This window comes from Geotrypetes seraphini, chromosome 1 (assembly GCF_902459505.1).
Source record: "Geotrypetes seraphini chromosome 1, aGeoSer1.1, whole genome shotgun sequence".
Taxonomy (NCBI): Eukaryota; Metazoa; Chordata; class Amphibia; order Gymnophiona; family Dermophiidae; genus Geotrypetes; species Geotrypetes seraphini.
Window position 1 is genome coordinate 468108454 of NC_047084.1, and position 25045 is coordinate 468133498.

A 25045-nucleotide genomic window follows, 5' to 3' on the forward strand; every position below is an offset into this window, starting at 1 on the left:
TTACCCACCCTCTTAAGTCTTCTGACCCCTTAAAGTATAATTGTAATTATACTGTCACTCTACTGACCCGCTCATTCAAGTCCTAGTGACCCTATCCCTTGGCATGACCTCGTAGGGATCCCACATGGGTATCCCATTTGTTCTTGAAGTCAGGGATGCTGCGTGCTTCGACCACCTGCACTGGAAGCTTGTTCCAATGCTCGATCACTCTCTCCGTGAAGAAGAGTCCTGGCGTTTCCACGAAACTTCCCTCCCCTGAGTTTGAGCGGATGTCCTTTTGTGGTCGAGGGTCCCCTGAGAAGAAAGATATCATCTTCCACCTCGACCCGTCCCGTGATGTACTTAAATGTCTCAATCATGTCTCCCCTCTCCCTACGCTCTTCGAGAGTGTAGAGCTGCAATTTGCTCAGTCTTTCTTCGTACGGGAGACCCTTTAGCCCCGAGACCATCCTGGTGGCCATCCGCTGAACCGATTCAATTCTGAGCACATCCTTACGGTAATGTGGCCTCCAGAATTGCACATAGTACTCCAGATGAGGTCTCACCATGGCTCTGTACAATGGCATCATGACTTCAGGTTTCCTGTTGACGAAGCTTCTCTTGATACAGCCTATCATCTGCCGTGCTTTAGATGAAGCGCTGGCTAGCTGACTTGCCTCTTGCTGCGAGGCACCTCCTATAGTGCCGGCACTGCATCTTCCTACTGCTGTCACGTTTCTCTCTGCACACCCCTCCCCCCCGACCAGCATCGGCAGCTGCGTGTGCTTTTTAACTTGGTCACACAGCTGCTGCTAGGATTAATTTAGACGCGGTTTCATCTGTGAGCCTTGGGGCCTTTGCTAGGCCAGCCGGCATCATCGAAATGGGCCTGCCTAGCAAAGGCCATATGGCTTCTGGATGAAACCACATCTAAATTAATCCTAGCAGCAGCTTTATGTCCAAGTTAAAAAGCACACAGTGAGCTGCCGCTAGAGACGGGAGAAGTACTGCTGTACAAGGTAGGAGGGAAAAGGAAGGGAGAAGGGGGAGGATGGAAGGGAGAAGGGGTACTACTGGACATGGGGAGAGGAAGAGGTGCTGCTGGACCTGGTAGAAGGGGAGGGAAAGGAAAGATGCTACACTGGAGGGGAGGGTGAGATGTTAGATGGGGAGAGAGCATATTAGTTGTGAGTGGGGTTGGAGGGAGGGAAGGAAGGAAGGAAAGAAAATTGTTACAGGAGGAGTAAGAGTGATGAGAGAGAGAGAAATGGACATGGGGTGGAGGAACAGGAGAAATGATGCATGGGGAAAGAACATGGGTTGGGGAGTAAGAAGGAAGGTTCTCACTTGAGGCAAGGAGAAAGAGAAAAAGTGTGCAGGAGGCAGAAAAGGTTGAACTCATGGAAAGGGTGAGATGGATGAGGAGGAGAGAAAGGAGAGATGGAAAAATGTCACACTCGGGGAAGGAGGAGAGGGCAGAGAGTAAAAAGTTGGACTCATGGAGGGAGAGAGAGGACCAGAGGAGAAGCATGCAGGAGGAAGAGAGAAAGAAATGTTGGACTGGTGGAAAGGAGGGAGTAATGTTGGACTTGGAGTTGGGCCAGAAAGGAGGAAGAGAAGGGAGATGGACTGCAGGGGGCAGAAAAGAGGAAGGGAGAGAAAATGTTATACTGGGGGGGGGGAGGGAGGAGAGATGACTAAAGGAAGGGAGAGATACCAGACCAGGGAATAGAAGGGAAGGAGTGAAGTCTGGTAGCGCAATAGAAATAATAATAATAGTAGTAGTAGTAGAGAGAGATGCCAGGTAATGGGAAGGAGAGGAGAGAGATGCCAGACTGGGAAGGGGGAAAAGAAGGAGAAAGATGTCGGATCACTAGGAGGAGGAAGGGAAGGAGAGAGATAGAATACTGGGGGAAAGGAGGGAAGGAGAGATGACGAGAGGGAGAATTAGAAGGCCTTGAGCATGCGCAGATGCATGCTTAAGGCCCAGCAGAGGCAGGAAGTTCTTCAAGCGGCACCGGCACATCCTGTGGGCTGCGTGCCGGTGCCAGATGGGGGGTAAGTTTCAAGTTGTTCGGACGGGGGGTGCTGGTTCGCGCGGGGGGGGGGGGGAGGTGGCGGTTCGAGCGGGGGGGGAGGACTTTGCGAGCAGGGGGGAGCGATGCTGGTTCTCGGGGGGAGGGGGTTGCTCACAAATTGAGTCAACACTTGGTTTGCGAGACAAGTTTTGAGAGAATGTTTTGCTCGTCTTGCAAAACACTCTCAAACCAGGTTACTCGCAAACCGAGGTTTGACTGTATTTTTAATATAGTGATAGAAATGTGTCAGTTTTGAAAATTTATATTTGCTGTGTATATTGTTTGTATATGAAAAATGAATGGTAAAAATTGCATTAGTAAAGGGGCGGGATCTGTGGAAGAGCTTGGGTGGGTGTAGGATGGAGCTTGGGAGGTCTGTGGTTGGGGTACTCAACTGATATTTGTTAGACTTCCCTGCTGCCACGCCCTACTAGCATTTCAGGGCCTGTCTGGAGGGCCTCTGCGCATGCATGGATGTTGATGTGATGATGTCACGCATGCGCATGATGTCATCACGGTGACGTCCGCGTACTTCTAGGTGCCTCGAGCTATGGCCACTACCTTTAGTGTGCCCTGGCTCGAGAAGGTTTGAGAGACACTGAACTAGAGGGTGAGAGAAAGGAAGATAGACACAGGAATAGAAAAGTGGAAAAAAAACTTAAAGCAAAAGAAAAGTGCCAGAGAGATGTAGAGAAGGAAAGGAAGATGACAAGAAGAGAGAAGAAATAGAAAAGCCAACCCAGAAAAGAATTTAGAAGACTGATACATGGAAAGTGGAAGAGTCTGGTACCAGCCCAATCAGAAAAATAAAGTAAATAAAATAAATCTGTTTCTCTTTTACTAGTATTGCCCTGTTTATAAAGACTGCTTGGGTGGGGGGGGGGGCTCCATTTCAGTTTTTGCAAGTGTGTTTTTGTAGTCCCCTATTTTGCATCATGTAAGAACATAAGAACATAAGAATTGCCGCTGCTGGGTCAGACTAGCGGTCCATCGCGTCCAGCAGTCCGCTCACGCGGCGGCCCCCAGGTCAAAGACCTGCGCCCTAACCGAGACCAACCCTACCTGCGTTCGCTCTGGTTCAGCAAGAACTTGTCCAACCTTGTCTTGAATCCCTGGAGGGTGTTTTCCCCTATAACAGCCTCTGGAAGAGCATTCCAGCTCTCCACCACTCTCTGGGTGAAGAAGAACTTCCTTACGTTTGTACGGAATCTATCCACTTTTAACTTAAAGGGTCTGTCCATGTTCTTGCATGTGCAACTGAGGTGAAGGATTCTGATGGAATGTAGTGTCTGTGCAGGAATGTGTAGCAGCCCAGCTTGTTCCAGTTTCTTGTAGCATGTGCAATATATTGGTGCTTTAAGGCCCAGTGTTATTTTTAGTGTACTGTTTTTTCATATGTGGGTTAGGGCTGTTATGGTATATTAATGTTTTTTTCAGTGTAGGTTTTGATTGACTTTTTGCAGGGTTTTGTATTATTCATAAAGAGGTTCATTTTCGAAGCAAGTAGACTTACAAACTTACATATTACTATGTAACTTTATAAGTCTGTGTGCTTTGAAAATGAGTACCAAAGTGTCTGGCCCTATAGATTCCTCCTTTTGTCTTGACATACTATGCCATAACAATTTGACTCTATTCATTTACTAAGGGCTCCTTTTACAAAGCCGCGTTAGCGGCTTTAGCGTGCGCAACGTTTAATCACGCGCTAACTCCCGCACTAGCCGAAAAACTACCGCCTGCTCAAGAGGAGGCAGTAGCGGCTAGCGCATCTGGCAGTTTAGTGCGCTATTACGCGCGTTAAACCGCTAACGCGGCTTCGTAAAAGGAGCCCTAAGTTCTCCTCATTTTTAATTAACTGCCTTTTCATGAAGAGACTCCCAGCAGGCTTATAATCTAACTGTGATACCTGGGGCAATAGAGTGCTTGGTGGCTGGGATTGAGCTCACAACCTCAGCTCTAACTACCAGACCACCCCTCCACTCTATTCATTACTATTTTTTTTTTTCCATTGTCATACCGTTTTATCACTGCACGATACTGTTAATATTCATTGTTGTATTGCTTTTTGATTCACATAATTTTTCAATAAAAATATCGAACTAAAGCAGGCTATGGAGCAAGGGCCTCAGCTACCCAGAATAAATATGCTCAATGCCATTGGTCTAAAAATATTTTTGCCCTCTTTAATAAGTTGCGGTAGAGGTTTCTACTGCAGCCATTATACAATACTTGCTTAGCACTCAATTTTTTTGTGGCTAACATTCGGTGCCCTTTCTACCACCTTTGTGCTACTTACATATTTTATAAAATTCATATGTAGACTATGATTCTTTGCATGTCCGACCTACTCTATGCTCCTACAATGTCTACATGTGGTATACATATTAGCAGTGGTGTACCAAGGTTGGGGGGCGGACTGCCCCAGGTGCATGCCCTAGGAGGGTGCATAGCTGGCCAGGTCCAGAACCTCCCACCCTACTGTGCAACAGGTCCTGCACCTCAGCGCGGCTGCTGGTGCACCCCCCTCCAACATACTTGTTCCTTCTGGAGCAGAGTCGGCAGCCTCACTGAGGTACAGGAAGGTCCTGTGATGACTACGTCTGCCAGCTCTGCTCCAGAAGAAGTAACTTACGTCGGAAGGGGTGGACCGGAAGACACAGGAAGTTGTGGCAAAGTCCCACGATGACTGCGTCTGCCGAGTCCACCCCCCCGACGTAACTTACTTCTTCTGGAGCAGAGCCGGCAGACCTTCCTGCACCTCAGCGTGGCTGCTGACTCTGCTCCAGAGCAAGTACGTTGGAGTGGGGTGCACCGGCAGCCGGCAGCTACAGTCATTGTGGGACCTTGCTGCATGAAGGGAGAGAAAGGATCAGGACTGCTGGTATGGAAGAGTGGTGGAGGGAGAGACAGGGGGAAGGGTAGTACTGATGGAATTGGTGTGCAGGGAAAGGGGAGAGAGGCATAAGGGGGAAGGATACGGGATGGAATTGGATTGGAGGGAAAGAAAGGGGCAGATGCTGATGGAATTGGGGGGAGAGACAAGGGGTAGATGCTGATTGAGGAGGGGTGGATGTAGAGAGAAAGGCAGACATTGGATGGTAATGGGGAGGGTAGAGAAGGAGCCTATGCTGGATGGAAGTGCAGATGGGAGAGATAAGGGAGCAAATGCAGGAAGGAAATGGGAGGAGAGAAAGAGGGGAGCAGACGATGGAAGTGGACAGAGAGAAGAGAAGGTACTAGATGGAATGGGTAGAGAAAGAGGGCATATGATGGAAGGATGGGATAAATAAAACAAGGGCACATGATAGGGGGAAAAGGATTGAGTTAGTGAAATACTGGAGGGAGTGAGGGAAAGAAGTGGCGAGCTGTAGGTGGACAGTAAAAAAGGGAATTGATGACAGGGTAGTAAGAACGTAATCTAGACAGATACAGAAAATAAACTGAAAAGGAAAAAAGGGAAAGGGATTGCAGAGGAGAGATGTGGGATAGGGAAGGAGAGAGATGCCAGACCAATGGGGGGTGAAGGGAGAGATGGAAGGTGGAGGCATACAGTTTTTGGAAATGGCATAGAAGGAGAGAAGATGCCATATAGGGACAAAGAGAGGGCAGACAGTGGATGGAAGGAAGAGAGTAACAAGAAGATGAGGAAAGCAGAAACCAGAGAAGACAAAGGTAGAAAAATTTTTCTATTTATTTATTTTTTGCTTTAGGAGACATGTGTCACTATTTCTGTGGTGTTGCATTGTATGCAGAGTCTAGCTTCTTGGTGGTTCAATGTAACCTTTGTCTACGTATTTCTATTTTATCCCCCTTATACAAAACTGTGGAGCGTTTTGTAGCACCTGCCTTGATGGTAGCAGCTCTGATGCTCAAAAGTCTATGAGCGTCTGAGCTGTTACCACCGTGGCTAAAAACCACACTACATTTTTGTAAAAGGGGGAGGGGTTAGTTTGTGATTACATATTCCATACTAGGTAAAGGTGTTTTCTGTGTTATGTGTGTTCGAAAGACATGGTTTTCTGTTAGGATTGACTGTGCAGGATTGATCTGTACTAGTCTGGCTTGTTTAGTTTTACAATGGGTGTATTGATGTACTGCTCACTGTAGTATGTAAGATGCTGCCTTTTCCTAGGTACACTCTTGTGTGATGTTTGGATGTTACTAAAAATCATGTTTTTCTTACAGATGGGGATGGGGTTTGTCAAAAATTGATGGGCTCCGGGTGTCACATATGCTAGGTATGCCACTGAATATTATTATACACTGTCTTGTTGCATGTGTACTTATACATATGCATACCACTGTGCAGTTTTATAAAAAGCCTATTCTGCATGTAAAACATGCTGTACATGTCCAAGACCCTTTATAAAATAACCCTCCTATGAGCACAACTAATTAATCTCCTATAGATAGAGAACGCATTACTATCTGAAACACTTTCAATCCTTCCCATGAAGTTATCTTGTGGAATGAAACAAAATTTGTCTGCCACTGGATTACCATAAACACATTTCTGTTCCATCAATTGGAGCTATCATGTGGAATACAACTGTGTTTGGATTACCATGAGCACATTAACTACCTGAACCTAGAGATTTTGAAGGACGTTGTATGTCATGGAATCATCTTTCATTCTTTTAAACATAGCCCTGGAAATTTTTATCCATGATCTCTCTTTCTTGTTTTGCAGACTGAAGCCCTAGACTCCGGGAGGTGATGGCCAATTGTAGTACTGTGACAGAGTTCATTATCCTGGGACTTTCTGATGCAGAGGAATTGATGCATTGGCTCTTTGTTGTGTTTCTCTTTGTCTATCTCACTACAGTCCTTGGAAATGCAGTGATAATTACAGTCATCCTATCTGAGTCGAGTCTGCATACGCCTATGTATTTCTTCTTGGGCAATCTCTCCTTCTTAGATGTTGGTTCCTCCTCTGTCATCCTGCCCAAAATGTTATCCAGCCTGTTCTCAGGGCAGAAGACAATATCTTTTGTGGGGTGCTTTGTTCAAATGTTCTTCTTTGAACTTTTGGCAGGCACGGAGTGCTTTCTACTTGCTGTAATGGCTTATGATCGCTATGTGGCTATCTGCAAGCCACTCAATTATTCACTGATAATGAGCCAGAAAGCCTGCCTTGCGCTGCTGGTCTCTTCCTGGTTTGCCAGTTTCTTAAACTCAACTGTACACACTGTTGCAGCCTCCGTGCTCACTTTCTGTGGTCCCAATGGGATAAACCATTTTTTTTGTGATGTACCCCCTCTGTATAAGCTCTCCTGTTCAGACACCTCCCGCAATGAGAAGCTTCTTCTCACAGCTGGGGTGTTTGTAGGGATGGGCCCTTGTCTTTTTATAACACTGACCTATGCCATTATCATATCTACCATCCTGAAGATAAGTTCAACTGAAAGGAGGGTCAAGGCATTCTCTACCTGTGCCTCCCATCTCACCGTAGTTGTTCTGTTCTATGGGACAGCTACTTTTAGTTATATCCGGTCACTCCCAGGTTTCTCCTTTGACAAAGGTAAAATTATCCCAATTTTATACAGCTCAATCACTCCTATGTTGAATCCCCTCATTTATAGCCTGCGGAACAGGGAGGTGAAAGGGGCACTGAGGAAAGCTCTATGGAGGAAAGGGAACAGTGGATTTCATTGAATCATACAGCCAAAACCAATGGCATATGAAATGCAGGTTCACAGAAGTGGCCGTTTTCCCATCACAAGTTCTTTTTTTTTTTTTTATTATTTATTCATTTATAATTTACAACAAGTGTACAGTAAATATCAAGCATTTAAAATACAAGATCACTTGAAAATCTTCAATATTACAACAAAAAGATTTAACCCCCACCCCCTCCACTTCCATTTTCAACAACAACAAAAAAATATACCACATGAATATAGCATCGAGTTCTAAAATTCATGACTGTCATCAAGCTAGTTCTCAGAGAACTCCTAAATCAAGCTCAAAATCACCCTTTTTGTTTTCAGAATCTTCCCTGAACTTGCCCCTGCTCCCACCTGCATTTGTTTTCCATCCCTCTTCCTCTTCCCTTTTTGCACTACTCTTCGAGCTTGTCTTTTCTTAAATTTAGAACAGTACTTCGTTGTGTGTGACATCTCCTTAGAGTTGTGCTGAATTCATATGTTACACATTAGAGAAAAAAATTTGTGCCCGTCCCCGCGACCACCATCCCTGTCACTGCCCCGTCCCCGCAACCACTGCCCCCGCCCCATCCCTATGACTACTGTCCCCGCAGCATCCATACAACCTTCAGTACTGCAATATTTAGCTTATTCCTTCCTTATAAATCAAAGTTCTGGCAGCTGAACTAGAGAAAGAGATGTTCAGCTGGCAGGGCTTTATTTATAAATTTTTATCAACACAAGTAATATACTACTTTATCCTAAAGCAAAAAAAGAATTCCTTCCATCCACTGTCTGTCTTTTCTATGCGTCTTCCATTTGCTCTGTTACTGTGCCTCTCCCTTCACCCCCCCCCCCCCCCCCCGCAATTGGTCTAGCACCCATCTTCTTCCCTCCACTCCTCCCATAGTCTGGCATCTCTGAATTCTTCCCTTCCAGCGACTTCTCCCCACTCTGTTCTCCATTTCCCTTCAGTGTCTTCTCTCCACTCTCTGTTCCCCATTTCCCTTCAGTGCCTTCTCCCCACTCTCTGTTCCCCATTTCCCTTCAGCATCTTCTCCCCACTCTCTGTTCCCCACCCCCCTTCAGCGTCTGTTCCTCCCCACCCCCCTTCAGCGTCTGTTCCTCCCAACCCCCCTTCAGCATCTGTTCCATTCCTTTCCACCACCACCCTTCCTTCTTGCCACCCCCCTTCAGCACCCCTCGCGCGGTCCGAGCATCTCCCTCCCTCCCCCTTACCTTCGTGACATATTAGTGTAATTTGTGCAGGCCGCTGGAGCCTGCCTGAAGTCATGTGTGTCTGCAGGCAGAAGCTTCTCCTCTGATGCAACTTCCGGTGACTCTAATAAACTCCTGTATCCTGTACATTTTCTTGTAGTATTGTTTTTGTTTACTTTTGCTGGTTTTTTTTTTTTTACTGTAAATCCTGTTGGTCTTTTTGTTTGTTTTGCCATTTGGACCTTGGGGGGCGGGGGACAGTATGGCCAAACCTCAGAGGCATAGGTAATATGCGAGAAACAAAAGAGGGAGAGACAAATTGAAACATAGTGATGCTTATCCACTCTGTCTCAGCATGATATATTATTTATTTATTTATTGGGATTTCTCATATTAACCTGCATCATGAAGAGATGCACCCAGGTACAGCTTGGCATAAAATGTACAGTTTTGTTAACAGAAAAACAATAGTACAAAAATTCACCAAATATAAGTATAAATACAATCAATGAGGTAAATGCGGATATGGCAAATTGAATCCTGGTAACAGGAATAATATAGTACAGTACCACAAATATAAACATTTGACAGTACTGAAAATAATCATATATCAGAAATCTGATAAATGTCAGCAAAATACAAATGATGCCACAATAAGCAGCAAGAAAGAACATTCTTATTATAGACATATGATTCTCACAATGTTGCCACAATAAGAATGAAACATCTTAACAAGTACACATTAGAATATTCAAATAACATACAATAGATATGATGCTAATGATATTCATACTTTACAATGAAGCAGCAGATCGGGAGAACAGCCACTGACTTTTGGCGAAGGAGCAGTGAAGTCAAAATTGTTAGTTGGGGTTCCTGAAGAAGGAACCATTGACCTCGAGACAGCTTTGTTGAGGCCGGGGGATGTTGTGCTCACAGGTGTCATTATTGCTGCCGGAACAGAAAATACAGCAGCTACTCTGTCGTTCAAATAAGAAGACAGTTACAGTGAAAAATAATCTGAGATAAGTGCTTTTATTTTTGCTTATTTTGAAAAAAATTCTGCCATGTGCAGCCACAAATGTACAGAAAGAGATGCATTAAAATCATGGTTTAAACACTATTATATTTAATTGCACATAGGGGTGTCTTATGGAGTGATTCTGCTCCTGACAAAAAGTCTTTAAGAAGACTAGCAAAGAACTTCCACTTAGTGCCTGATGCCCATCGCTTAAGACTATACTCTGAGGACACCCTTTCACTATTAATATTATTGTTATCATGGTTTATGATTTTGGCATTTCTTTCTGTAGAAGTAATCTGCATCTCAGAACAGTAGTTCATTAATAGTAAGAAAATTTTTTGGATGCATAATATACAATGAAACATCATATTTGACAACTGAGAGAGCAAGTGAAGTTGAGACATATATGAGATGGACAAGATGGATAGGATACAGTCAATGGGATAAGTAAATGGCTGACTATACTGAAGGCAAATTATTAGTATACTTTATTAGCTATGAGGACCTGATATCAAAAAGCAGAGGAGACAAGGGACAACCTTGTCTAACTCCCCTCTGTAATCTAAAACCTTCTGAAAATTATTATTAATATACAATTTAGCCACAGGGGAGCTATACAATGTTTGAACCATTTTATAAATCCTGAACCAATACCAAACCATTCCAACGCTTGATACATGAAGATCCATTCAACACGATCAAAGGCCTTTTCTGCATCCAGGGATACAGAAAAAGCCGGATCATTTAAGGCTTTTGACAAATTCAACATATGCAATGCAAGCCTAGTGTTGTTAGAAGAGTGTCTTTGAGCAACAAATCCTGTTTGGTGCATTCCAATAATAAAAGGGAGAGCTTTAGCTAAACGTATAGCCCAAGTTTTAGCCAAAAGTTTTCCATCAACATTAATTAAAGAAATAGGCCTGTAGTTTGAAACCAGTGTAGGATCTCTATTTGGCTTTGGCAAAACTATAGTTAATGATTCTGCTATGGTGCCCATAATACAACCTTTAGTTAGTTGAGTTTGATATAAATTTAGCAGATATAGTAATATGGTAATTTGGAATGATTTATAGAATTCTACTGTAAAACCATCTCCACCTGGAGCGGATCCAACTCTAAGGGACTTCAATGCTGCTTGCAATTCTTTTATTGATATTGGCTTTTCTAAGTTTTCTTTTATATGCTCAGGAATTTTCGGTCCTTTAATTAAATTTAAAAATTCCAATCCATCCTTTACTTTATCTAAATAAGGCTCAGAAGAATACAGGTCTTTGTAAAAATTTAAAAATTGTTTTAAAATCGGACTAATTTGAGAATATGTATTCCCTTTTTCATTTTTTATCATCACTATTTTTGTTTTCCGTTTTTTTGCTTTTAGATAATTTGCCAATAATCTTCCCGCCTTATTTGAATTCCCATAATACAATGCCTGTTGAGAAAATAAATCTTTTCATACCAATTTAGAATAAATCTCATTATACTTCCCTTTAGCTTTCAAGAGATCCTGTAGTGTAGAATATTCCCATTTATTTATTAATTTTGATTCCAGTATCTTTATATCTTGCTCTAATTTTGAAAATTGATTTTTAATTTGTTTTTTAATAAATGCCGAATAAGAAATAATTTGACCTCTCATGGTTGCCTTAAAAGCATCCCACAACGTTTCTATTGAGATATCTTCCGTATTATTAATTTGAAAATAATCATTTATTTTTAATTGAATTTCCTCTATAAAATTTGGTTCTACAAGCAATGTATTATCAAATCTCCATATTGATCTACTATCATCCTGATCAATAATTTTGATTTTAATCCACACTCCACCATGATCAGACAAAATAATTGGATCTATGGAGGCTTGTGTAACTTGTTGAACTAATGCATTTGAAACAAATATATAATCTATTCTTGAAAATGATTGGTGTACATGGGAGCAAAACGAAATTCCCGATCATTAAAATGAAATATTCGCCATATATCTTTTAAATCACAATTTTGAACCAAATTATCTAATCCTAATGATTTTATAATTCTGCTAGGTTTTTTATCCATTAAAGGATCCATAACAGCATTAAAATCCCCTGCCACAACTACCGTATTTTCACGCAGATAACGCGCACCCGTGTATAACGCGCACACGGGTATAGCGCGCAGAAACCACAATATTATGTATAAAAACTTTTGTATACCGCGCTCATGGGTATAACGCGCATGCTGCCCGACTGTCCTTTCGCCCGCCCCGACTCTCCTCTGGCCATCCCGACTCTCCTTTCGCCCTCCCCGACTCTCCGTGCGCTGTCCCGACTCTCCGTTTACCCGCCCTGCCCTGCCCCCCCCCCGGCAGGACCACTCGCACCCCCACCCCGAAGGACCGCCGACTCCCCGACAATATCGGGCCAGAAGGGAGCCCAAACCCTCCTGGCCACGGCGACCCCCTACCCCCACCCCGCACTACATTACGGGCAGGAGGGATCCCAGGCCCTCCTGCCCTCGACGCAAACCCCCCTCCCTCCAACGACCGCCCCCCCCCCCAAGAACCTCCGACCGCCCCCTCATAAATGCTTTTATTAGAAGCTTATGGCTTGCCCACTAAATATCCTCCCTTCTGGAAGACACAGCAGAGAGTCTAATAAGAGCCCACGAGATACAAAAGTTTTTCTACATATTTCCCACCCCGCCCGACGCCCGATTCACCCCCCCCAGCAGGACCGCTCGCACCCCCACCCCGAACGACCGCTCGCACGCGCTCCCACCCGCACCCGCGATCGGAGCAAGAGGGAGCCCAAGCCCTCTTGCCCGGCTGACTCCCCGACAATATCGGGCCAGGAGGGAGCCCAAACCCTCCTGGCCACGGCGACCCCCTACCCCCACCCCGCACTACATTACGGGCAGGAGGGATCCCAGGCCCTCCTGCCCTCGACGCAAACCCCCCTCCCTCCAACGACCGCCCCCCCCAAGAACCTCCGACCGCCCCCCCCAGCCGACACGCGACCCCCCTGGCCGACCCCCACGACACCCCCACCCCCCTTCCCCGTACCTTTGGTAGTTGGCCGGACAGACGGGAGCCACACCCGCCTGTCCGGCAGGCAGCCCACGACGAAATGAGGCCGGATTGGCCCATCCGTCCCAAAGCTCCGCATACTGGTGGGGCCTAAGGCGCGTGGGCCAATCAGAATAGGCCCTGGAGCCTTAGGTCCCACCTGGGGGCGCGGCCTGAGGCACATGGTCGGGTTGGGCCCATGTGCCTCAGGCCGTGCCCCCAGGTGGGACCTAAGGCTCCAGGGCCTATTCTGATTGGCCCACGCGCCTTAGGCCCCACCAGTAGGCGGAGCTTTGGGACAGATGGGCCAATCCGGCCTCATTCCGTCGTTGGCTGCCTGCCGGACAGGCGGGTTTGGCTCCCGTCTGTCCGGCCAACTACCAAAGGTACGGGGAAGGGGGGTGGGGGTGTCGTGGGGGTCGGCCAGGGGGGTCGCGGGTCGGCTGGGGGGGCGGTCGGAGATTCTTGGGGGGGGCGGTCGTTGGAGGGAGGGGGGTTTGCGTCGAGGGCAGGAGGGCCTGGGATCCCTCCTGCCCGTAATGTAGTGCGGGGTGGGGGTAGGGGGTCGCCATGGCCAGGAGGGTTTGGGCTCCCTCCTGGCCCGATATTGTCGGGGAGTCGGCCGGGCAAGAGGGCTTGGGCTCCCTCTTGCTCCGATCGCGGGTGCGGGTGGGAGTGCGTGCGAGCGGTCGTTCGGGGTGGGGGTGCGAGCGGTCCTGCTGGGGGGGGTGAATCGGGCGTCGGGCGGGGTGGGAACTATGTAGAAAAACTTTTGTATACCGCGCTCACGCGTATAACGCGCGAGGGGTATGCACGGTAGGTAAAAACGCGTATAACGCGCGCGTTATATGCGTGAAAATATGGTAATTTAGAAGTAGCCAGTGGTAACAACAATGGTTGTAAAGATTTAAAAAATTCACTGATTCGAATTAGGTGCATATAGATTGATTAACGCCATGGTAGTATTTCCCATGCTCATATCTACATGTATCCATCTTCCTGCAGGATCCGCAGCAATCATCTTAAACGTAGCACTACATTTGTTACTCACTAATATTGCTACACCTGCCTTTTTCTTAGCAGCTGGGGCAAAAAAACAATGTTTCACCCAACCCCCTGCTAGCTTTTTGGATTCTATAGCTGATAAGTGAGTCTCCTGGATGTAACATATATCTATATTCTGTTGTTTTAGAAACCACAGAGTTTTCTTTCTTTTTATTGGATGGTTGAGGCCATTAACATTTAGTGAAAAAATTTTAAGCTCCATTAAAAATTTATTTTTTGAAAACATAAACCATATTATGTATATAATCTTATTATAATTTTCCTTAACCAATAATTATTTCAGTAAATAAGGTGTCTTGAACGACTATCTATAACAATGATAATAGAACAGATGAAAAAAGTAAGATGTACTTATCTTGCTGGCTGGTATTCACTTGATCTGCTGCTTATAATACTCCATGTCAACATGCAAATTATGCTCCCAGTGATATGTGCTATCCCCCCAAAAATCTTTAGAGCTCAAACTAGAGAATGACACAGTGACAAAATTCATCACCGTTCCTGTCCCCTGGATAACCGCGGGAAATAATCTCATGTCATTTTGTAGTGTTTATTTCAACCTCGGTCCTTCTACATTAGCATTCTTCAAAGCAAAGCTTGCGGGTCAGTGGTTGTGCCCAATTATACTCTGATTCTTTCCTCTCTCTGTAAAAAATGACATGAAGATGGTTTCCCGCGGTTATCCGCGGGGACGGGAACGGTGATGAATTTTGTCAACGTGTCATTCTCTAGCTCAAACCACAAAAACTATTGTCCATTCACTCAATAAAATGCATACAACAAAACGTTGATCCATCGCTGTATAAAAGTTATAATCCATTAAACTTCCTCAACACAGTACGTGTTTCTTGATCTTTGCTTCTTCAGGAGGAAGGAAAAATCAACAGTGTTGAAAAATGGAGTATAATTTATCTTCAACATTTCATTATAAATGTCACAACTAATTTAAATGACTTATATGATCAAGTAACTCACATTCTTTAACATTTTGAACAGCTTCTCAATGAACTGGAGTCACGAACTAACTGCTTCAGGACGTCATCAGCTATCACACTGAATCAACTCTCTGAACTACTTAAAGGGCATATAACTGATGATGTTATTTAAACGGATTGGCTAAGCTAGCATTCATGCCATAGGCCACTCTATTTCTTTATTTAGCCCTAGAGGGGATACTGTCTTCCATTTAAAAATAAATCTCTGTTCACAGTTTAATAGTTGACGAGATATATTACCTCCCTGGGCACTGTGGAATTGTTTCAATACTACAAATTTTAAATCTGATATAATAATAATAATAACTTTATTCTTTTATACCGCCATAACCAAAAGTTCTAGGCAGTTTACACTAAAAAAAAGCTGGACAATCAGCGAAATACAATAATATAGTATAAAATACAAATATTTGTAAAATAGAATTTCAATAATAAAACTCACTAAGTAATAAACTTATCAAACAAAGTGGTCTTAATTAATTTCTGAAAACTGCAATAGGATAACATAGCTTGCTGAATACATTTACCTAACCAAGATTGTTGCCTACCAGCTTGAAATGATGTTTAGCATATCAATGCTCAACATGTGATGCCTCCTCTCTCTTAGTTCTTAAACAGTTTAGATGTTCCGCTATTCTAATCTTTACCACCCGCCGGGTTTGTCCAATATAGAACAACCCGCACAGGCAGATAATGGCATAATTCAAAGCGCTGACCAGTATGAGGTATGAGCACTGAACTAGTTTGCAGGGTATACGAACAATAGACACACTGTCCACAGGGGTAATGACTTCGATTCTCTACATACTCTACTCTTATAGGTTTAACCCTCTTTACCAATTCACCTACATTCTTTCCTCACTTATCAGCAAATCTAGGCAATTCAGTGAACTCCAAAGCCAGCCTAGGCTTACTGGGAATATACAAGAAAGAGTGCTAATTTTTGGGCTCTGTTCTCTGAAATAATCTGTTCCTAATGCTCAGATCAGAGACTTTTTTCAATAGCTTCAGATCCCTTCTGAATATTCACCTCTTCTCCTTGACCTTCAATTGATTTAAATTTAAGCCCTCTGAGGAAGATTATGTTCCCTTAGGACAGGGCTAGACAATTCTGGTCCTCGAGAGCCGGAGCCAGGTCAGCTTTTCAGGATATCCACAATGAATATGTATGAAATGGATTTGCATGCATTGCCTCCTTGAAGTGCAGATCTATCTCATGCATATTTACTGTGGATATCCTGAAAACCTGACCTGGCTCTGGCTCTGGCTCTGCCTCTCGAGGACTGGACTTGCCTACCCCTGCCTTAGGAGTGCAGGGATTCTGTTTGCAGTCAATGACTTGATTTTGCTGCTGATGTTTTAATGACCCAGCCCTGTCTTAATACTCTTCCTTGTTCAATGATTGTCTTAGCTGTATGATTGTTTTCTTTACTTCATATTTTGGAGTTCCCTTCTTGCTTTCATTTTATTTGTTCATCACTTTGATTTACCTTGCAGAAAAGGTGATTTTATCAAATTAAAATAAACATGGCAAGGATATGGGTGTGAACTAATGTGCACACAGGTGATTATAACACACCTCAGTGCTCAGAGAACTATTTTTAGCTTATGAGACCGCTGAGTGAAGCAAAATTTTAGCCCACTACTGATACGACTCAATTCTCAATCATTGCACTAGTCCCTGTAGTATCTTAAAGTATGATACTCTTTCACTTTTTTAGATTCATAGACAAAACCGCGGAAGACAAAGGCGCGCGTCGACAACTGAGCGCAAGATGGAGGTGCGCGCCAAAGAAAATGACAGTTTTTAGGGGCTCCGATGGGGTTTTTTGTTGGGGAGCCCCCCCACTTTACTTAATACAGATCGCGGTGGCGTTGTGGGTGGTTTGGGGGGTTGTAACCCCCCTCATTATACTGTAAACCACTTTTTCCCTGTTTTTAGGGAAAAAGTGAAGTTTTCAGTAAAATGTGGGGGGTTACAACCCCCCAACCCCCCACAACGCCCCCACAACGCGGCGCGATCTGTATAAAGTAAAGTGGGAGGGTTCCCCCCACACACCCCCGTCAGAGCCCCTAAAAACAGTTATTTTCTTTGGTGCGTGCCTCCACGCTGTGCTCAGTTGTCGGCGCGCGCCTTTGTCTTCCGCGGTTTTGACCTGACACCCTTTTTTAAAATACTTTTTGTCTTTTTAAATGCTCAACTTCAAAACAGACTTAGCTTTTAATGCAGGGGTTCAACGGGTTCTGATGCGTTTCGCCATGCTGCCTCAGAGAACCCGCATCAACACGAATTTAATTCTGTACCCACCATGTCTGTTTTTACTTCAACCGCTCTTGCTAAGACCACATTAGTTCATATCTGTTTGCAGTTTAGTGCATTTGGGGCAATTAATTATTCCTGAATATATATAAGGATATGGGTGTGTCAGGATATGAGGAAAGACTAAAAAGGTTAGGGCTCTTCAGCTTGGAAAACAACCGGCTGAGGGGAGATATGATTAAAGTCTATGAAATCCTGAGTGGAGGGAACGGTTACAAGTGGATCAATTTTTTCACTTCATCAAAAATTACAAAGACTAGGGGACACTTGAAATTATAGGGAAATACTTTTAGAACCAATAGGAGGAAATATTTTTTCACTCAGAGAAGAGTTAAGCTCTGGAACGCATTGCCAGAGGTTATGGTAAGAGCAGATAGCGTAGCTGGTTTAAAGAAAGGTTTGGACAAATTCCTGGAGTAAAAGTCCATAGTCTGTTATTGAGAAAGACAAGGGGGGCCTGGATCTGTGGCATGGAATGTTGCTACTCTTTAGGTTTTGGCTAGGTACTAGTGACGTGGATTGGCCACCATGAGAACTGGCTACTAAGCTTGATGGACCGTTGGTCTGACACAGCAAGGCTATTCTTAGGTTCCAAATATTCTTGTGCATACTTTATAGTTAAAAGGGTATGCAGCAAGCTAGTCCAAAGAGTGAGCGTAGAACTTCATTTAATGAAGGTGCAGATAGTAATGCTTCTTGAGCGGACCTAAAAGGCCTCAAAGTTATGTAGAGAGCTAACTTATTCTTTAGGTATTCTGGCCTATTCTGTCTGAGGATCTTGGAAATCAAAGATAAGAGTTTTAAATTTATCCTTGTAAGGTACTGATAGCCATTGCAGGTTTTGCAGGAAGAATGTAATTATAGTCATGGACCATTATGGTCAGACTATCTCTCTGATATACGGGTAAAGGTTACTTAATTGCCATGGGCAAAAGAAACAGTTTTTAAAAGTTATTTGAATTTGCAAGCTCTAACAAGAATCGCTAGCTAGTGAGGGCTACAGTGGATATGAAAATCTAGGAACTAAAGGCACTGTGCCAAACTGGATCTGTTCATTCCTTATGAAGAGCCATTGTGTGGTATCAGCACAGAGAGGTATATGCCCAGAGAGGATTGGCCATAACATAACCACAGAGGTTCTCATCATCCCCCTTTTCCATGGTTGGAAGTCATTATTAGAATTTTTTGGGCCAAACATTCAGCAGTCAGTGATCATCATTTTGCTGACTGCTACTGGCATTATCCCCAGAAATTCAATGCTGAGCCATATCCGGGATTTGGCACTGAATTTCTGAAAATATGGAGCTGACAAAACTATAGCCGGTTAAGTGAAATATTCAATACTTAATCAGCCATGGTGAACTGCATAAAGATAGCATTAACTTATCAGCCCTTAACCTGTCCAGTGCTGACTCTGCCCCCAGAATTCCCCAAAATAGTCAGTTTGGTGTTGGGTGCTAACTGGACATTTTCAGCAGAGCTATCCAGTTAAATGCTGCTGAATATAACCGATTAGTCCTGAACAAGTGATTTAACTGACCAGAAGACATTTCTGGACAGTTAAATTGTTTTGAATATTGACCCCTTGATTAATCTTTTGCTTCATTTATTATTTTTTGTCACACTTTAATTATTTGTTTTCATTGTAATCCCTAGACGTAGTGGTCTGGAGCTTCACGGTTTTGTAACATGCCTTTAACTGACAAGGTGACGGAATATGATATCTCACTATAATGTAACATAATGTAATTATTACACCAGTGATATCCAACTACTTGTTCTCTTGGGTAACAGTGCTAGAGAGTGACTGGTCAGGACTTAATCTTGTCCAGATGAAATTGTTGATCAACTCAAGATCAGTGGGCTTAAACTGATTCCACTTAAAAAAGAGATAGGGTAGATTGGGGTGATCATCAGAAGTTTAAATCAGCATTGAATTTCGATGGGTTAATGTGGCCCTTGATTTGGAGGTGCATTTTGGTCAAAAGAGCCTACTTGAAACTTCTGTTAGTGAGTGGAGTGTAACCTTATTGGCATTGTAGGATATGACTCTCAATCTGGTGACCTATCATTTGGATTATTGCAATGCATGACTGGCTAAATCTTCTAGCTCAGGGCTAGGGAACTCCGGTCCTCGAGAGCCGTATTCCAGTCGGGTTTTCAGGATTTCCCCAATGAATATGCATTGAAAGCAGTGCATGCAAATAGATCTCATGCAGATTAATTGGGGAAATCCTGAAAATCCGACTGGAATACGGCTCTCGAGGACCGGAGTTCCCTACCCCTGATCTAGCTGTTCAGAAGGTAATTCTATAACTGAATGCATGCAGTTATAAATGCCTTGTGTAAGCAGGTACACAAAAAAGTGTCCTAAACAAAGCAGGTAATGATCTGCAAATAAGCACAGCAGCATAACATTGAGCAGACATGGTGCCACTCGGGGGCCTAAAGTCCTTCTGATGGATGCTTGATTTAAATAAACCATACACTTTTACACTCTGGTCTGCTCCACTTTGTGGTACAAAAAAGTGACATGCCTACATGTAGGCTTGCCAGTGTGGGTTTTTTCTAATATTTCATAATAGAACCTGGCCCAGATGCCGTTACAGAATAGGCAGCATTAGGACTCCAGACATACATTGAACATAACATCTTTGATCCCCCCCTCCAAAACCTATTGTGATCAGAAGTATTATCAAATGCCCTCGGAGAAATCTATACTTGGTCTTAAGCCCATATGTGACACCCAGGGCCCATCATTTTTTGGCACCCCCCCCATCTGTACGAAAAACATGATTTTTAGTAACAAGCCACACGTCACACATCAAATAGATCCAAGATGTAAATCAAATGCGAGTACATCAAAAAGAAACGATCTTTGTAGAATCATAAGCTATCAGAGAGTAAGGACATTTAATCTATTTAGCACTCTCCTTCTCGAGTCGGGACAAGGACAGGAAGGTCGTCAGTTGGGAGGGTTCAAAGAAAACATACTTCTGAGTTTTATAATGAATTACACATTTACAAGGATGTCTAAGAAAAAAGGTTGCCCCCTAGGGAGTTTCTTTTTATACTTTAATAAAATAAGTTCAGTATAAAACTATTCGAGGCTTGTGTGGATGGGATCAGATGGTTTGCGAAGATGGGGCAGGGAAGGAGGCAGGGACTGAGCTTGTGGGGTCAGGGACTGAGCTGGTGGGGATGGGGCCAAGCTTGTGGGGATGGGATGGGGATGGAGACAAATTTTTCCCCCCATGTCATTCTCTACTGTCATTACACACTTTTTTGACTTTGGGCACCACTCCCTGCTGAGATCTTCCTTTTATTTGGGTTTGAAAAGAGCTTGTTTTTTTGAGGATGGGGATAATGCAATACTTCTCTCCCCCTTCCCCAGCTAGGGAATTCTTCCTCAGCCCTTTCTTTCCTAGGAGACGGGGTCACTGACTCATATCATTTATGCACGATGCCATTACAGAATAATGCTTAAGTGCCCTGCTGGCATTTTCACAGGTAAATGCTAATATCCTACACATTTAAATATTCAAGGGGCATATCAATGGGCACCCAGTTGTGGAATTGTCTTATAATTATCATTTCAAGCTATTAATGTTTGTGCTTAAGATTCTTCAGGGGTTTGTCCCTGATTATCAAAGTTTTATAAGACCGTTATGTCTCATCTAGTGATTTAAGATCATCTAGTGAAATTAGACTGACAGTTCCTTCAGCTTCAACTTATTGTAAAGTGTCTACTTGCCGGCAGCTACTAGGAGATATTGGTCTGCAGCTTTGGAATCAGCTGCTGTGTAAAATTAGAGATTTGCATTGTTCATTTCTTTTAGAAAAGCAGTTAAAACTTATCTTTTCTCTATATATTTATCTCATATGTAATCTGTAATTATTTGAAATTGTATGGCTTTGTCCTGATGATTTTCTAGATATTTTGTATTGATCTTGTTTTATTGTAATCTGTTGAGCTAATTGGGTAAGCCGAATAGAAATGTGTGGATTAGATTAGATTAAATTAGTAATGGGGTACTGTGAAAGCTGCTCCTGTAACATTTATTTACCACTTATATCTTAAGTGGTTTACATTCAAGTACTTTATCATATTTCCCTATCTGTCCTGGTGGGCTCAAACTCTATCTAATGTACCTGAGGGGATTAAGAGTGTGGTGCAGTGGTTAAAGCTACAACGTCAGCACGCTGGGGTTGTGGGTTCAAACCCACACTGCTCCTTGCAACCCTGGACAAGTCACTTAATCCCCGCCCCCCACCATTGCCCCAGGTACATTAGATAGATTGTGAGCCTGCCAGGACAGACAGGGAAAAATGCTCTTTGCAGAATATGGAATGAGTGACCTATATAAAAAAGCAGGGGTCTTGTTAATCAAAGTTTTAAAGATAATTATACATAACTTATAAGTGATTCTGTAATTAACAGGAAGCCAATGCGCCTCTTTGAGAAGTGGTGTTACATGATCAAATTTTTTAGAATTATTTATTAATTTTATTGCTGTATTCTGTACAATTTGTAATCGTTTTATTTCATGTAGTGCAATTCCTTTGAATAAAGAGTTGCAGTAATCAAGTTTAGACATCACCAAAGAGTGAATCAGTATAGTTAATGATTTAGCACAAAGGAATTTTGAGATGGAACGAATTTTACGTAATCTATAAAAGGTGATTTTCACAATGTTACTGATATGATCATGGAAATTTAGTTTATTATCAAAAATTACACCTAAAATTTTTATGTTTTTAACTAATTGTAGGGGAACATTATGAATTGAAATCGGATGAACAAGAGAAAAATTCTCTTTCCAGGGAAATAGCATATTTCCCTATCTGTCCTGGTGGGCTCAAACTCTATCTAATGTACCTGAGGGGATTAAGAGATTTGCAAGAGATTTGAACCCACAGCCTCAGGGTGCTGAGGCTGTAGCTCTAACCCCTGTGCCACTGACTCCTGATAACCTATACTGCAAAAGGCTCAACTCAGGGATTGTACTGGGGACCTTCTGCATCGGTTCCTTTGTTGAAAGTAATAGGTATCAGACGACACGACATGTTTTCAATTATGGCCCCTCAGTCATGGAATCTCTTACCACAATATATTAGAGCAGTGTGTGCCGCGAGATGTTGCCTGGTGTGCCGTACGGTCAGGGCCGCCATCAGGGCAGTACCACCAGTCTAGGGAGAGGGGCGGTCCGCCCCACGTGGACAGGAGAGAGCTGGACGGGGGACCCGCGGAGTTCAATACATCTCGAGCCGCGAGGCTCGTCTCCTGTTCCTGCCTGCCCTGCAGCTAACATATAGCCGATCGCAAGCGTTCCCCGATGTCAGCGCTGACGTCGGAGGGAGGGCTTAAGCAAAGCCTGCCCTCCGACGTCAGCGCTGACGTCGGAGAATACTTCCGTTCGGCTATTTGTGCGCGGCAGGGCAGGCAGGAAGCAGAAGACAAGCCTCGCGGCTTGAGCTTCGTTTTGCTGAGAAAGTTGCAAAGATGGGCTGGGAGGCAAACACGGAACACAAAAGGGGGGAGGGAGTGCGTTTTGGACACAAGGCATGAACTTGGGAGAGAGAAAGGGAGGGAAAGAGATGCTGAGGTGGGGGAGGGAATGCGTTTTTGGACACAGAAGAAATGGACTTGGGAGAGAGGAAGGGAGGGAAAGAGATGCTGAGGTGGGGGAGGGAATGGGTTTTTGGACACAGAAGGCATGGACTTGGGAGAGAGGAAGGGAGGGAAAGAGATGCTGAGGTGGGGAAGGGAATGCGTTTTTGGACACAGAAGAAATGGACTTGGGAGAGAGGAAGGGAGGGAAAGAGATGCTGAGGTGGGGGAGGGAATGGGTTTTTGGACTCAGAAGGCATGGACTTGGGAGAGAGGAAGGGAGGGAAAGAGATGCTGAGGTGGGGGAGGGAATGCGTTTTTGGACACAGAAGAAATGGACTTGGGAGAGAGGAAGGGAGGGAAAGAGATGCTGAGGTGGGGGAGGGAATGCGTTTTTGGACACAGAAGAAATGGACTTGGGAGAGAGGAAGGGAGGGAAAGAGATGCTGAGGTGGAGGAGGGAATGAGTGTTTGGACACAGAAGGCATGGACTTTGGAGAGAGGAAGGGAGGGAAAGAGATGGTTGTGTACACGGGGAATAGAAGAAAGAATTTTTGGTCATAGGGAGGGAGTGAGGTACAGATAGTGGCATACCAGGGTGGGGGGGGCGGTCTGCCCCACCCCGGGTTTACGTCCCAAGGGGGTGCACAGCTGGCCACCCTCCAGTGTTGTCCCTAGGCCGGCAAACTGCGGCTCTTTAGCCACTTGAGTGCCACCGCCGCCATCGGGAACAGGCCGGCGCCAAGTTCTCCCTGCTTTTCCCTGTGGGGCCGGCCAACTCTCGCCACTCGCGTCAATTCTGACGTCGGAGAGGACGTTCTGGGCCAGCCAATCGCTGCCTGGCTGGCCTAGAACGTCCTCTCCGACGTTAGAATTGACGACGGGTGGCGAGAGTTGGTCGGCCCTTCGGGGAAGAGAAGCAGGGAGAACTCGGTGCCGGCCTGTTCCCGATGGCGGCAGTGGCAGCCTATTCCCCAGTGGCGGTGGCAGCATTATAAAATACTTTCTTTGTGTTTATTTGATTCCTATATATTTATATATAGTCAATATAGGTACAGTTAAATTTTTTAACTTTTTCTAATGGTGGTGTGCCTCGTGATTTTTTTCATGAAACAAGTGTGCCTTTGCCCAAAAAAGGTTGAAAAACACTGTATTAGAGAATTAAAAGATTTAGCTGTATTTAAAAAAACACTAAAAACATTTTTCTTTAAAGATGCTTACGATACATAATTATTTCAACAATAGTTTTTTTTTAACTGATTAACTTAGAATTCCCTCCTATGTGTTCTTTCCTTTTTTTGTTTCTCTCTCTTTCCTGTCTAAACATTGTAATTTCTCCCCTATTTATCCTCACTACTCATGTATGTTTTCACCCATAACTAATATTTTTTTTTAATTTATTATATGTATGTATTTTTATATGATAACAAAAGTTAGTTTATATATTGACACCAATGTTTTATTTGTATTTTTTTTTGTAGCATTGTACATCGCCTAGTAATTTAAAATAGGCGATTCATTAAGAATAAATAAACTTGAAACTTGCTATGCACAGTACTGCTACTGATCCCCACAGAAAGGTTTTCTTTAACATGGTATCATACAGATGGTACTTCACTGTCACATTAGTGTAAACCAGTGTCTCAAACTTTTTTTAGCTCCAGCACACTAAGGGCTCCTTTTATGAAGGTGCGCTGGGGCCTTAATGCGTGGAATAGCACACGCTAAATTGCCACGCGCGCTAGCTGCTACTGCCTCCTTTTGAGCAGGCGGTAGATTTCGGCTAGCGCGCGCTAATCCAGTGTGTGCGCTAAAAACGCTAGTGCACCTTCTTAAAAGGAGCCCTAAATGAAGCAAAAAATTTTCATGGCACACTAAACAGAGGTAAATGTTTTTCACGGCACATTATTATTGAAATTACAAAATTGCATAACCAACAAAAATTAAATTTGAGAGTTATTTATTTAAAGTTCTTTAAGCTATACGAGTATATGTGTCATTGTAACAATGGTGAAACTATAGTAGATAGAATAGAATTGGTTATCATTGTGATGGATGTGCTTGTTTTTG

General features: G+C 43.8%; 1 protein-coding gene across 1 annotated transcript; it reads left to right on the forward strand.

Moving 5' to 3' along the window:
- Positions 1-6767: 6767 nt before the first annotated feature.
- On the forward strand, positions 6768-7712 carry LOC117368359 (olfactory receptor 5V1-like). Its single transcript, XM_033961953.1, has one exon. It carries the CDS (start codon positions 6774-6776, stop codon positions 7710-7712), a length of 939 nt encoding a protein of 312 aa, XP_033817844.1. The 5' UTR covers positions 6768-6773.
- Positions 7713-25045: the final 17333 nt, after the last annotated feature.

Excerpts from the sequence above, each read along its gene's own strand:
- LOC117368359 (XM_033961953.1), top strand. The coding sequence starts at position 6,774 with ATGGCCAATTGTAGTACTGTGACAGAGTTCATTATCCTGGGACTTTCT.